The sequence below is a fragment of the Rhinocladiella mackenziei genome, assembly GCF_000835555.1.
Source record: "Rhinocladiella mackenziei CBS 650.93 unplaced genomic scaffold supercont1.8, whole genome shotgun sequence".
NCBI classification, from domain to species: domain Eukaryota; kingdom Fungi; phylum Ascomycota; class Eurotiomycetes; order Chaetothyriales; family Herpotrichiellaceae; genus Rhinocladiella; species Rhinocladiella mackenziei.
This window is the reverse complement of record NW_013550597.1, coordinates 1,544,984-1,558,838: the sequence shown is the minus strand read 5'-3', so window position 1 is coordinate 1,558,838 and position 13,855 is coordinate 1,544,984. Positions and strand designations below refer to the sequence as shown.

The window sequence follows — 13,855 nt, the reverse complement described above, 5'->3', positions numbered from 1 at the left end:
GGGTATGCTACTGGGCCCCAGTCACAGCTTTTTCCAGACTCTGGCACAGAATCGTAATGGCGGTCCGGCCTGCCTCGAGCACTCCGTCCATGGCCAAAAATGGATGAGGCATTCCCTCCATTACGTGCACCTCCGCCGGAACACCAGCACGTCTAAGCTTCCGCGCATACTCTTCTCCTTCGTGCCTCAACACATCAAGCTCTCCGACCAAAACAACCGCCGGAGGAAGCTGGGGAAAATTTTCCGGAGGATAGAAAATGGGTGATGCTTCTGGATTGGACCAGTCTTTCTCGAGTGGAAGATAATGTCGTCGAAACCAAAGCATTTTCTCCGCAGGAAGAGCCGGGACGAATTCACTGCTCTTATACGTGGGGTTTGAAGCCACTGTCGCCGTATTATCTGTGACGGGGACCGCCAACAGTTGCAGTGAAAATGCGATGTTGGGATATGAAAGGGCCTTGTGCGTCATGATGGCTGCCAGGTTTCCTCCGGCAGAGGATCCGCCAATGGCAACCTTGGAGAGATTAAGAGATAGGAACGATTTCCCTGAGCCAAAGACCCAGAGCACCGTTTCCCAGGAATCACGGACTGCTGCTGGCCATGGATTTTCCGGTGCCAGGCGGTAATCGGTCATGATCACAACATATTTGGCTCGAGCGCACATGTTCGTCCCGACGGTATTCTCAGTGTCGATCGTCCCTAACACCCAGCCGCCTCCGTGGTAATATATCATCACAGGCCAGCCATCCGGCGGGGGTTCTCCTTCGGGAATGAAGCATCTAATCCTCACATCGGGGCCTTCGGTCTCTTGCCTCTTCAGCGAGAGGTCGTGAGTTTTGCCAACGGGTAATGGATCACCACCACCGGCAATGATCTTGCCTCCCACCCGAGACGCTGAAACCGGTTGATAATGGACTTGCGGCGCATTGAGAAGATGTTCATTATAAAACTTGACGTATTCTGGATGCAGTTTATCCTTGACCGACTCGTGCAACGGATACGGAGGCTGAGGTATGAGTGACATCGTGACGATTCGTCTTCAAACCGAGGAATTAAAAAATTAAAAAAAAAAAAAGAAAAGAAAAGAGTTTGCTTCCTCGGAATACGGTCCAGTTCATATAACTCACCGGATTGACGATCGTCAGCGAAACTTGTCCTGATTATGTGGGGGAGAGGAGGAACACGTCTCTTTGACGGATGAGTGCCCACGTACGAAAAGTGGGCTAGCGGTCACCGCGAGAATGATCTACCGAACACACACATTTCTCCAAGGTTTTCCATCGACATCTTTCACTAATTACCTCTCCATCTACTTCGAAATCATCGTCGCAAGAAAATTATTTTCATACCGAAGATGTCGAAAAAGGCGGTTGTGACTGACAAGGCTCCAAAAGCCCTTCCGGGAATCTACAGCCAGGCCATCGTGGCGAATGGATTGGTCTTCTGTTCCGGCTGTGTTCCGATGGATGCCGAAACCATGCAATTGATTGATGGAGATATCCAAGCTCACACGGTTCGTTTTCTTCCAAAGCTTCCATCGGATCGGTCATCATGGAAAGGACTGACCGACCTTTATCAGCATCAATGCATCAAAAACCTGGGAGCCGTTCTCCAAGCTTCCGGGTCTAGTCTGGACCACGTGGTCGAAGTCAATGTTTTCCTGGCTGATATGGGCGATTTCGCCAAGATGAACGAGGTATATACCCAATACTGGGGCGAAGTGAAGCCGGCGAGAACGTAAGTTAGCCGTTTCAAGCCGGGCCGAGCTTGGAGGCTGACCTTTCAATTCAGATGCGTGGCGGTAAAGACCCTGCCTCTTAACACGGATGTTGAGATTAAATGTGTCGCGGTGCTAAAGTAAGGGGGTTCTGCGGGAAGAGCTGCCATTCGTATGCCAATGGTTGGACCATTCCATGCTCTCGCCGAATCTCTCAAATTTGGGGGGCTGAACCAACCAATCTGAAGACGGGGCGAACAATGGACATTGTGGTTATCATCTTCCAAGCATGGACTTTGATACCACCAGAGTCATTTATCGCATGAGACATGGTGTGAGGAAATCGCCAGGACTCAAATATCGAAAACGAGGCCGGGACTCTAGATTTGCCTACGAGACGTCTATAAATCGGCGTTCTCTGGCCGACGTATATACGGCTTGCAACACCTTCATCAGCTTCAACTGTATCTCAAGCCCAGCACACTCCGTCTGGACTCCTTTAGTCACTCTTTGCAAGAAGAGGTCAATCTGTCGACTGTAGTAGCCCTCCTGATTGCTGACTCCCGTCGCCTTCTCGGTCGGCATCTGTGTAAGGCCCTTGTCAAAACCTCCCCTGCCCGACCGGAGATTCACCTGCCCCTTCGGGGGGTTCAGCACTCCATGGAAGGTGCCATTGGTGCCATAGATATCAATCCCCCAATCTACGCACCAATCCGTGGGTTCCCAGGCCGTAAAATCAGCAACGACATTATGACTCTCGTATTCGAGGATGACGCTCCCGATGTCCTCGTACGGCAGTTCTCCAACGCAATACGCTGTCGTCGGTGGCTCCAGTCTTTCTACATGCATGTCGTAGAAGCAGCTCACAATTGGGTGCTTGTGGCCCTTGGGCAGCTTCCTCACACTGGCGGACACGCTCTTCGGCAGTCCGAAGACATCCACAATCGCCTCCAGCGTGTGGCTGCCATCCATGTATAAAAACCCTCCCAGCGTCCCATCCTGCCGCTGCCAAAGCTCCATTCCACCACCGGAAGGAGTCCCACCATGCCAGTGAGAAGTAGTGATCTCTCCCAGCGCCCCATGGCGGACGAGATGGCGGACCATATCCATCGTCTCGGCATAGTGCATCTCCCAGCCCCACTCAACAACGAGATTTGGCCATTCCTTGAGATCTTCAGCCAGTTTGAATAGGTGTTCTGGATGAGTAGCGCCTGGCTTCTCTAGAAAGAGACCCTTGGCTCCCGAAGATGCGGCGAACAATGCCAGGCGCGGATTGTCATGGTCCAGGGGATGGACAAATGCCACGTCGAAGTGGGTGCTCACGAGCGCATGCTCGGAATCAAATCGTCGGATTCCCAAGCGGTTTTGGATTTTCTGTGCGAGCGTGCGTTCTTCCTCCCAAAACCCGATGATTTCGACGTCCTTTCTCTCCCGCAGGATCTGGGCTCGGATATAGAAGTGTGGATGATGGGCTCCCAACAAGATGACTCGAACGAGAGACATGGTCGTTGAGGAAGGGGGTGTGCTCATAAAAGATGAAGACGAAGAAAAAGGGGCAGGAATCACACGACTTCCCCTTCCTGCTATGTTTGTTGACATATGAACCGGCATCCTCATTTGAGACATCCACGATTCACGTGCCATCCCACATCTGATATGTATTCCGATGATGATGGCCAGAACACACCACACTCGCTCCGAACGGTCACATTTCTGATGTGCAGGTGAAACTGGTGCGGGACAGAGATGCGTTCGCGGGCATGCGCGGGCATAGCACTGCGGATACCTGGCACGGGCATGTGGATCTCGGTTCAACAATAGTACGCTTCCCTTATCATTTGCTGGCCCACTGAGACACGTCGTTGACGAATCCACCATGATAAACTAACAAGATATTCACTGTTGCGTGGGGTCCTCCCTTGTTATCCCCAAGACATAGATGCATAATCATGCTTGACTGTGCGGGAGTGTGCCAGGTTGATGAAGTATCTCCATGTCTGGGGAGCCCTTCGAGCGGTAAACGAAAACATGTGGATATAAGACATGAAGCCGATCGTTGTTCAATATTGAGCAACAGGTTCCCCTCAATACTCCCCATTGAACGGCACCAGGTGTCCTGAAGTCACAATGCACGACGACACCGTTCCCAGGTCAAGGGAGGGCTCTCAACCTCGAGACACAAAATCCGTGGCAGACGTCGAAGTCGGGTCTCCGTCCAACGCGGCTATGGGCCAAGTTGCCAAAGGTTGCAAAATTGGTCCCATCAAATTACCAGCATACCGATCACCTCTTGCCCAAACCATCATTATCGCCTTTGTCTGCTTCCTTGTTGTTGGTAAAGGACTCCATCACGGTTCACTGTTCCACCAAATTCGATGCTGATCTCCATTTGTAGGCATGTTCAACGTCCTCGCATCTCTTGGTGGCGCTGGTCAGCTAGATCCAACACTTTCTGACCAAGCCAATATCGTTCTCTACGCGGTCTTCGCTGGACTTGCTCTTCTCTCTGGCTCTATTTGTAATTATCTGGGACCCAAAATCACTCTCGCCATTGGAGCCGTAGGCTATGCCTTGTACGCCGCATCCTTTTGGTGCTACAACCACACTCAAAACAGTGGCTTCGTCCTCTTTGCCGGCGCTGCATGCGGGTTTTCTGCAGCATTTCTTTGGTATGGAACTTTCCATCGGTCTCCCCTTCGGGGAAGATGGCTGCTGACAACGATGGCTTCAGGACTGCCGAAGGAACAATGTTGATGTCGTACCCCACTGAAGACCAGAAGGGTCGTTATATCAGTCTCTTCTGGACAATCTGGAGTATGGGTGCCGTCATTGGTAGCATTGTACCAACCGCCCAGAATTGGTCCAATACCGAGGCCGGTAGTGTCAATGACGGCACGTATATTGCGCTCTTTATCTTGATGCTCGGCGGCAGCGTTCTTGCCATGTGTCTGGTACACCCCAGCAAAGTTGTCCGTGATGACGGAACAAAGGTCTACGTGGTCCAGCACGCATCATTGCTCCAGGAGTTGAAAAATGTTGTCAAGTCTGTCCAGGTCGAGCCGTGGATCATCCTATTTTTCCCATACTCGTTCGCTGGACTCTGGTATATCGTATATCAGAGTAATGATTACAACGCATACTTCTTTAATGTTCGGACAAGATCTTTCAACTCCATATGGTACAATTTCGCCCAAATGGCGGCGGCGGGACTCCTAGGTCTTTTCCTTGACATTAAATATTTCAAGAGGCGAACTAGAGCTCTCCTGGTAAGCCACACTATCCCACAATCCAGGGAAAAAAAATGGGACCTAACCAGTGATTTTCAGGGCTGGGTCATCATGTTTGTTTTGTTCAATGCTATCTTGATTGGTGGAATTTTCCCCCTTCGCGAATCCAGTCGAGATCATCCCGTGGGGAAAGTTCTCGATGTCACAGACAGTGACGCAGGTGGCTACATAGCCTTGTATTTTTTCTATGGCATGTTAGATGGTGCATGGTAAGACGCCTCGAGACCACGGCGAGGAGAAAGCCGGACTGACACGGGTGATAGGCAATGCTACGCGTACTGGATCATGGGAACCCTTTCAAATGATCCCTTGGTACTTAGCATGTACGGAGCCTTTTATAAAGTATTTGGTGCGATGGGCCAAGCCATCGTATCCAGCCTCGACGAAAGCAAGAAACCATATACCACTATGTTTGGGTCTTACTGGGGTCTCACGGCGGGATCACTCTTGGTCCTGCTCCCTTTGGTCCTCAAGCGTGTTACAAACACGAGCAAAAGTACCATCGTGGATACCACGAGCTCGGCGACCATGATCGGAGCTGGTGGCGCGCAAGGTGGAATGGGAGTCGCTATTGATAGGGAGATTGAGGGAGAGGAAAAGGGGTATGAGGTGGGCAAATAATTGGATGAACGACTTGCAATTTGCATCCAGACCGACGTTGGAATGATACAAGGACATTGGACTACTCACCAGTAACATGCTGGAGTGGCGGTAAATGGTAATAGGATTAAATAGGAAACAACCCGATTAGAGAGGGAGGTCAACTATATCTCAATTATCCCCGACACAAAAAGCTCAGGGAGACATATGAAGGGCCGGAATTTGCCGACCGCTGCTTGCAAGACATCGGGGCTGTTACTGCAGGTTCTCGAGAACAGCTTAAGTTAACAGCAGTTACGTCGGATAAACAGGATTGAACATCGCCCTCAAGCTGCCAGTTCTGTACACGGTTCTGAGCACGGCTGACCATTTAATGCTTTGGGTTTCAAGAGGTGCCCTCGTGGCGCCGGGACGCCAGGATACGCTATATTTCCGACGACGGTTCAGGTTCACGTCCAACCCACATACCAAGCGCAAGGGTTCCCGATATTCGGCCTTATACGCAACGAACTCATTCTCGAACATGAGATCTCTCACCAGGCTGGAATCAGTGCCAGTAACTTGGACAGCATACTCAACCTGGTAGAAGGAAATATCAGCTTGGAGCTCTTTCCTGCGCACAAGAACACCTCTCACCACTCCTTCATTGTCCAACGGCTCTTGTAAAACAATACTAACTTTTTCATTGACATGATAACTCCAGTTGAACACGGTTTCCGAAGTGTTGCCGACGGCATGAAACGATTGAGTTTGACCATGATCAGCTTCGATAACAACGTTGTGGACAGGCTGCCAACGACGCATTCCGAGATAGTCCCCTCTCCAAGGTCTATGAAAAGACCCGGGAGATTGACGCATAGACTCGAAGGATTTGGGATTCCTTTACCACCACCGGATTGCATACTTACACACGACCCGCGGCCAAGAAACGTTGCTGGTATCCATCGACATCCATCAGCCTGGATCCGGGGTAGGTCGGCTAAAATAATACTGTCTAGGATGCTTTCTTGTGTGAGCAGCAGTTTCTTCACCCTTTCCACGGCGGACAAACTTAACACGTCGCCCACGGGCCGGCCCAGTAATCCTGCAAAGCAAATGGGTTTATCGCGAGCCCGGCTTGTCCATCGCTAACGCAGTCGAGCGGTGACATTGAGAAGACGAATGTAATCCTCCGCGTCAAGTGTGGAGCTGGAGGTCTCGAGCCCGTCTCCAAAGGCGATCCCATTGTGGAAGAGGTGGTCAAGGTTGTCCAGAAGTCGACCCTGTGCTCGTTCGTAGAATGTCTTCAACCACAATACGGGAGCGAGTAGATGTGGCTGTGGCTGTGATCTTAAGGGATTCGGATTCGCGCTTGATATAGTGTCTATGCAGGCGCTCTGGTTGATGAAGACATCAAGTCTCTACACTATCGACGGCACTTCCCTAGAACTGGTAATGGAGAGTGGACCTGGGACCTGGGAACTGCCAGACTAGCAAGAACCGGATGTGTGCCTCAGTTAGCCTGTGTCTTAGGGGATTCTTGGATAGCGAGAGCTCCGAGATGAGAGGATCCCAGAAGAGACTGGGTAGGTGGAGGCTGGAATGCCGGTAGGCGGGCGGTTGTATGCTTGTGAATTTGGGACCAAGGCTCCGTGATTAGTTCGTCGTACGGCATAAGGATATAGGTAGGTATATAGACCCTCGACTCCCCCTGTAGTCCTTCGAACGACAACTCTCCGATACCACAGTGTATCCTGTGTACAACCTTCTTGATTATAATGCTTAGTGTTGTAGTAACGTGGCCCATGCATGCTTGAGGCAAATATGTCATCGATACTGATACTAACCCTGATAACGTGCCTCGACCGAGAGATAAATGGCGAGCGAAGTCGTCCACGAACTTCAATCATGGCATGAAATGGACTTTTGTGGGTCTCTCCACCTCCACCAGTCGATTCGCGGTCAACCCATGCTGGCCCTTTACATTCTGGGAGAAGTCATCCCTACGACCCTATATTGCCGTGCTGTCAGTTCATTCCATACTTCACACATGCTCAAGCATCGACCTTAGAGCCCGCAAGCTGGCAATCTGGATGTCGAGCGACGACTCGCGTCCACTGTCATCCTGCTCTTCTTCCTCTTCATCACCCTCGGTTATTAGCTTAGAGGCCTCACTCAGACAATCCGAGACAATGCGACTGTAACGATCCCCCATGCAGAATCGGAGTTCATCGGCGATACAGCCAGATTGTGTGCTTGTGAGGAAGGATTCTTTCTCTTCCAAGATCAAGTGCCAGTTGGAGACGGTGCTAGGGTCCACGATCACCGAGCGAGGCGGAAGACAATAATCATTTTTACCTGATGGTTTCTGCTGCGTCCAATCGGCCAGCATTACCAACATCGGACGCCACAACCCGACTTCAAGAAGAACACATCCTAGGCTGTAAAGATCGAAGGCTTTACAGTAAGCCATACGCTCACGAGTCAATGAGAGGGGATGTCGATATAATCGCGCCGGTTCATGACCGACAGGAGGCTCGGTTGTCTCGAGGATGTTATCGCTCCTGGCGAAGTCGTAACCTCCAAGGTACGCATCAGGGAGAGAGTGCGTTCCCGTCCAAGGTCGATCAGCTGGCTGGAAGAACAAAATATTGTCTGAACGGATAGATTTGTGGAGCCAGCCAGCCGTGTGGAATTGAAGAACTGTCTCAAAGAGGGTCGCAGCCAGTGTGAGGCGCTGATTGATGCTGGGTAACACGATATCGCCCTGAAGCAGATCTGCTAGAGTCTTCGTGGAGAACGACTCCTTTAAGGGAGGTTGGAAAACGTAAGCATAATTCGACGTCTTGGGTTCCTTCACATATCCCAGACAAGTCAGCGAGTGGAATGTGGGATCGTTCACTCCAGAGAGGAAATCGGCGACAGCTTCAACGCGGTGCTTCAGTCGCTTTTCGAGGTGCTCAGGCAGGCCCTTCCATTCGAGGATGACTTGAGCTTGGTCAAATATTGCCATCTCACGGATGACACCGATATTGGTTTTGTCTTCGGTCCTCCGTAAAAGCTTGAAATCAAGCAAACAGCTAGAGCGAGGAGCCCGTTTCACTGGCAAGACCTTTCTCTTCATAGTCTGGTTGGAGGACGTCGGCGAAGATCGGGGCATAATCCCATCTGTTCGGGCGACCAGGGTACTAGTGTCACCATCATCGTTCTGGTCTTGCTCCTGCCACACCTCCAATAATAATCCGCGTTGTTTGAGTCGGGCTGAAGCCTGGACGGCAGCATCAAACGAGCTCAACTTGTTCGCCACCACTTGCAACAGCTTTTCGTCATTGGTCTGGGTGATGATTGATCGTAATGTGTCGCTGCTAGCCCCTCGGTACTGGCTCTCTTCGACCCGATGGAGAGTGCTGCGCAGCTGTTCATTGAAGAAGTGGATGTCTTGTATCAAGCTGGCCAGCTTTTGCTGGTCGACGGCGGCCCACTTCAGCTTTTTCCATGATGATACCCGCCGCTGGTAGACCTTAGCTGTATCGCTGACAAAGGTATGGGCAGCCGAGTTCAAAATTCCTCCGAACAAGCGTTTGGGACTTTGTATGCTCTTGAGCTCTTCATCTGTCACATCGATCGTGAGGTCATAGTGAGTACGTAACTGCTCGGCATTCGTCAGGATCTGTTCGAGGGTTCGAAGGGTCCGTTCCGCCAGAGGTAGGTTTGGGACGTTCAACTCCGGCGGCTCTTTGAAGAGACCGACGACAGAGGCCCAGCGATGGAGGTGGTAATGTTCCCATTCGAGCTGGCAGTTGAACACTTCGGCACGACTGCCAAGGCCCTGCGCGGCTGACAACAAGACGAAGCCTTTCACGCATCCATCAAACAATTGTACCGACAATGAGATGAGTCCAGCGACACCGCTCGCCGCACTCAGGGCCTCAGCCATGAGCTCCTCGACTTGGGGTTTGTGCCCTCGCTTCCATGCGCGCCGAACGTGCTTGTCGCAAGGCAAACCCCCCCCTCAGTCCGTGTCGAGGCCAAGATGAGGTAAATTGTCAGCCAGGTCACGTGGGCGCCACCCCACACGCAGCCATGTTCTGACCTATTCCACTGCGGCTTCTATCCTACAACTTCCAGTCTCTACACCTCGCTTCCTCGTACCGCTGTACCTCTCTATACCTGGGAAGTCGACGACAACAGTGGCTACCAGTTTTAGAGGTTTAAGCGATCATGGCTATACTTCCATCCCGATGTCGAAATCATCATCTGCCAGTAATACGACTATCCCCACATCGCCCGAAGAGACCTCACTCGTGAAGGGATCGGAAGACATCTCACCCACGGCAGGACTAGAGGATATTCGTCCGTTGCCATTCAAAACAATTCTGAATTTACGAAAAATCGTTCAGTCGCAATGCGATGAGTTACAAAAGGGGGACTCAACTCAACAATATCTTGTGTTTACGCATGTCAGCACAGACGACCTTACTAAGATAGACCGTACACTTGAAAAAATGAGTATTCATACTCGGATGACTCATTACACGGATGAAAATCTGTTAATAGTTAAATTCCCTACTGCGAAGCACGAAGCGGCACACTTATCATTAACTGGTAAAGTGAACCGGAAACTCGCCCTAATGGGAATTGATGACGAGTTTTGGCCTGTTGGTGCAACTCGGATTCATGGTCGTCGCTCCTCTAAAGAGGCCGACTCAGCTTTTAAACCTTACTCCTTCCGACCAAATGAAGCCGACTGGCCAACGATCGTTTTCGAGGCTGGACTATCCGAATCGCTGCGTCGTCTTAGATTAGATGCAAAATGGTGGCTTACGGGGTCCCGGGGTGACGTGAAGACTGTCATTGTCATCTCGATAAAGCCGGCGCAATCAATACTACATATCGAAAAGTGGGAGCTCGCTTCAGTAGTAGCTGGAACGCGGCTAAACACTAGAGCGTTCTCTACCCTCAACAACCCTCAACCTTCACCGCAGGTTCCAACGCAAATACAGGTGATTGCTATTGACCCGAACACTGTCACTGGAGCGCCATTGACTCTGGAATTTGCGAAAATATTTCTCCGCCCACCTGTACCGCCAGAAAATGACATCATATTTACTGCGCAAGAGCTTTCAACTTTGGCGGCCAGAATCTGGTAAAGGCACAAGGCAGGGAGGTGGCATGGATGGCGTTAGCTGGTACGGGTTGTATGGACTAGTGCGGGTGATATGGGCGGCATGAGCTAGTAACAACGGCGTTATGTAGTATCAGACATCCCAGTGGGTGATAGAATGAAAAAAGGTTCAACCTTCTGGATTCAGTGGGGACCGTCGGCATCCCACTATCCGCCGGCGCGAGGAATTCGGCCCCTGTGACGGGTGAGTCCCGGGTGCCGCTCACCCGGCTCAGGCGAGCCGAACGTGAGCATAAGGGCAGCACCATCCTCTCCCCAAAGGAGGGTGAACTGGGTGCCAATTTAACTCCTCTTGGCGACACAATGGCTGTGCTGGACAAGCGTCAATTCCAGCCTCATCTGCTCTCATTTTCGCCAGCTCGAGGATGATGGTTCCCTTCTGCTTCAAGAAATCATCCGGAAAAGCATGGCCATCACAAAGATGGAGTCTTCTCTCGAGGTTGTGACTGATGATCAGCAGCGACATGACATGCTCGCCGAGTTGTGCCAACATCCCGGTTGGAGAGTCGACAATTCGCCGTTGGATGACGCGGTATTCCAACAAATCTCCAACCAGATGAGGAAGATGGGATTTTCCCCGGACTGGACCCGTCGACCAAGGACTTATTTTATATTATTCCAGATAAACAAACTCAACTTGATGGATATGTTCATTGGTCATGGGCTGAACGACACGTGCATCCCATACTCGAATCGATCTGCCCTACCGCTTCTGACTTTCTTCGAGGCTCAAGAGTTTATCGAATGGCAAAGTGTGTGCCAGAGTAAGATTTTGGGGTTAGAGCACGGAGATCACTGCAGATTAGCGGACGGCGACGTACTGTTTGAGCTAGGTAAATCGAAGCTCGGGAAAGGCAGCGACATGTGAGTGCCCCAGCATCATGCCGTGGGCGATCCAGCTAAGCAAGGCATCTTGTCCAACAGGAACACCGTGGTCGATAAGGTCACCAGCAAGATGACCGGTAAAGTTTATGCTCGAAAGAGAATCGCACGCAAGCGATTTCCTCGAGACGCCCAACGACGTTTTGAAAAGGAGCTCCGAGCCTTGACGAAAATGCAAAACCACGAGCACCTCATCTGCATTCGTGGTACCTATACCGACAGGAAATTCTTCGTTCTTTTACTTGAACCTGTGGCCGATTGTTCACTCAAGGCATTCTTACTCTTGAGTGATACGAAGTCCGTCCGATTTCGCGCCACAATATGTTCATATTTCGGATGCATGGCGAAAGTCATGTTCATGTTACACGATAAAGAAAAGATACTGCACAAAGACATCAAGTTGGACAATTTCTTGGTCAAGGATGAAAAACTCATCCTCACCGACTTTGGGACTTCATACGACTTCTCCGAATCAAACCAGAGCATGACAGAGGCGAATCGACAGGATGCACGAACGGTTCGATATGCCAGTCCGGAAGTGCTCGAGGGGAGTTTTCACCGTGCCTCGGATATTTGGTCGCTGGGAATCGTATATCTCGAGTTGATGACCGTATTATACAACAAGACCTTGGAGGAGTTCGAAACGTACCTCAAGAGTCATGGAAAAATGACGCATTACATTCATGCAAATCTCGATGCTGCTCTTGGCTGGTGTCAGCTGCTTCAAGGCTGGCACAATCCTCGCCCGGAAGGCGAACTGTTTGAATGGATCCCTCGCATGTTGGAAGTCGACCTTGTCAACAGACCGTCAGCGGCAGAGCTGTACGAAGGTATATTGGCCGCGCAAAAGAGCGAATTGTTCGGACAATGCTGCACGGAAGAACCGACAGACTCTGAGTCCGATCAAGACTTGTTGGAAAGTGACAGTGACGGAGAGCTCGGCCGGGACAAGTCATCCCAGCAAAAGAGCACCTCGACTCCTCCTACTCCTCCGAGTGCGCACTCTGCATCTCCTCTGGTGACGCCGGTACCAGGTCAAGGCCGGAATGAACGCCCCGACATTCGTAATGCAACCCCTATTCGAATCGCCGAGGCCTTCGAGGCACGAAATGGAAAGACACAAAACTTCTCAAAGCCAGCATCGCCCACAGAACCCCGAGCGACCCCCCCAACATCCATCTCGCCTCAGCCAACAGATCAAGTTCCCCCTTCCCCCCAGCCGGCAAAAGCTTCTGGAAATTCGACATTCCCTCATGCTTTTGAACGGTGGGAAACCCTCTCGGCCCACTGGGAAGGCCTCACTTCATACTGGTTAAGAAAGCTCCAAGAGAATACCAACACTGTTGATACCGACAAGACACCATATTATCCCTCTTATCAGCAAATGGCTCGACAGATTACAGACCTATCCGCTGCCGGAGCGAACCTCTTCCATGCAGTGGTCGAGCTTCAAAGACTACGAGCATCATCAGAGCGAAAATTTCAGCGGTGGTTCTTTGAAACAAGACGCGAACAAGAACTTGCACAGGAGAGGATGTCAGAACTGGAAAGATTGCTGGACAATGAACGCAAAGCCCACCAAAAACTCAAGCAACACTTTCGGGAAGCACTAGAAAATGATCCTACCATACCCCCGAGACCACCTTTGAAGGACATTTCCAAAGATGTTAAGCGACCCGAGCAAATGTCTCCCGAACTACCGGTGCACACTCGCGGACCTCAATATGGATTTATCAATGCTCCACCTCATGTCCGCCAGCAATCCTCCTCAAGTGGAAAAAGTTGAATTCAGACGAGAATCGCATTTCCTCATCGAGATGCCGCACCCTACCACTGCTATGACCAATCGTTGAGGTTTTGGGGAAATACTCGATCTTTGCTTCGACCTTGACGGGGCCTTCGACTAGTTGCATACGAAGCGAGACACCGTGGCGTGATCAACTCAACTCCAGCCATATACGAAATCCGGACCGGAGAAATTTATCCGCCCGACCCTAGGTATTTGAACTGTCGGTCTTTGTGCTTTTCAAATGATTCCGAGTCCTGTTGGTGAGTTATTCTGCCGACATGCTTTATCAAGGGCTTCTTGCACCTCGAAATTGTGGTTCCAATTCCATATCAACATGGACTTGAGATACAGCTAGTGGGTCTCTTGAAAAAATGAAAAGAACTTTCATCAGAGATTAGTTCGGTCACCAAACATAT

The 13,855-nt window shown here is 50.9% G+C and overlaps 8 protein-coding genes across 8 annotated transcripts; 4 read left to right on the top strand and 4 right to left on the bottom strand.

Moving 5' to 3' along the window:
* Positions 1-7: 7 nt before the first annotated feature.
* Z518_10171 (uncharacterized protein) lies at positions 8-1,024 on the bottom strand (the record flags this gene model as incomplete). The annotated part of the gene is made up of 1 exon (XM_013412787.1): positions 8-1,024. The coding sequence occupies one exon, from the start codon at positions 1,022-1,024 to the stop codon at positions 8-10; it is 1,017 nt and encodes a 338-aa protein (XP_013268241.1).
* A 330-nt stretch (positions 1,025-1,354) lies between these two features.
* Z518_10170 (uncharacterized protein) lies at positions 1,355-1,861 on the top strand (the record flags this gene model as incomplete). The annotated part of the gene is made up of 3 exons (XM_013412786.1): positions 1,355-1,513; positions 1,580-1,737; positions 1,792-1,861. The coding sequence occupies 3 exons, from the start codon at positions 1,355-1,357 to the stop codon at positions 1,859-1,861; spliced, it is 387 nt and encodes a 128-aa protein (XP_013268240.1).
* A 246-nt stretch (positions 1,862-2,107) lies between these two features.
* On the bottom strand, positions 2,108-3,220 carry Z518_10169 (uncharacterized protein; the record flags this gene model as incomplete). Its single annotated transcript, XM_013412785.1, has 1 exon — positions 2,108-3,220. The coding sequence occupies one exon, from the start codon at positions 3,218-3,220 to the stop codon at positions 2,108-2,110; it is 1,113 nt and encodes a 370-aa protein (XP_013268239.1).
* A 624-nt stretch (positions 3,221-3,844) lies between these two features.
* Z518_10168 (uncharacterized protein) lies at positions 3,845-5,625 on the top strand (the record flags this gene model as incomplete). Its single annotated transcript, XM_013412784.1, has 5 exons — positions 3,845-4,052; positions 4,113-4,386; positions 4,449-4,983; positions 5,044-5,213; positions 5,268-5,625. The coding sequence occupies 5 exons, from the start codon at positions 3,845-3,847 to the stop codon at positions 5,623-5,625; spliced, it is 1,545 nt and encodes a 514-aa protein (XP_013268238.1).
* Positions 5,626-5,989: 364 nt separating this feature from the next.
* Z518_10167 (uncharacterized protein) lies at positions 5,990-6,408 on the bottom strand (the record flags this gene model as incomplete). The annotated part of the gene is made up of 2 exons (XM_013412783.1): positions 5,990-6,028; positions 6,073-6,408. The coding sequence occupies 2 exons, from the start codon at positions 6,406-6,408 to the stop codon at positions 5,990-5,992; spliced, it is 375 nt and encodes a 124-aa protein (XP_013268237.1).
* A 1,219-nt stretch (positions 6,409-7,627) lies between these two features.
* Positions 7,628-9,520, bottom strand: Z518_10166 (uncharacterized protein; the record flags this gene model as incomplete). Its single annotated transcript, XM_013412782.1, has 1 exon — positions 7,628-9,520. One exon carries the CDS (start codon positions 9,518-9,520, stop codon positions 7,628-7,630), a length of 1,893 nt encoding a protein of 630 aa, XP_013268236.1.
* Positions 9,521-9,824: 304 nt separating this feature from the next.
* On the top strand, positions 9,825-10,733 carry Z518_10165 (uncharacterized protein; the record flags this gene model as incomplete). Its single annotated transcript, XM_013412781.1, has 1 exon — positions 9,825-10,733. One exon carries the CDS (start codon positions 9,825-9,827, stop codon positions 10,731-10,733), a length of 909 nt encoding a protein of 302 aa, XP_013268235.1.
* A 456-nt stretch (positions 10,734-11,189) lies between these two features.
* Positions 11,190-13,436, top strand: Z518_10164 (uncharacterized protein; the record flags this gene model as incomplete). The annotated part of the gene is made up of 2 exons (XM_013412780.1): positions 11,190-11,632; positions 11,693-13,436. 2 exons carry the CDS (start codon positions 11,190-11,192, stop codon positions 13,434-13,436), a joined length of 2,187 nt encoding a protein of 728 aa, XP_013268234.1.
* Between the last annotated feature and the right edge of the window lie 419 nt (positions 13,437-13,855).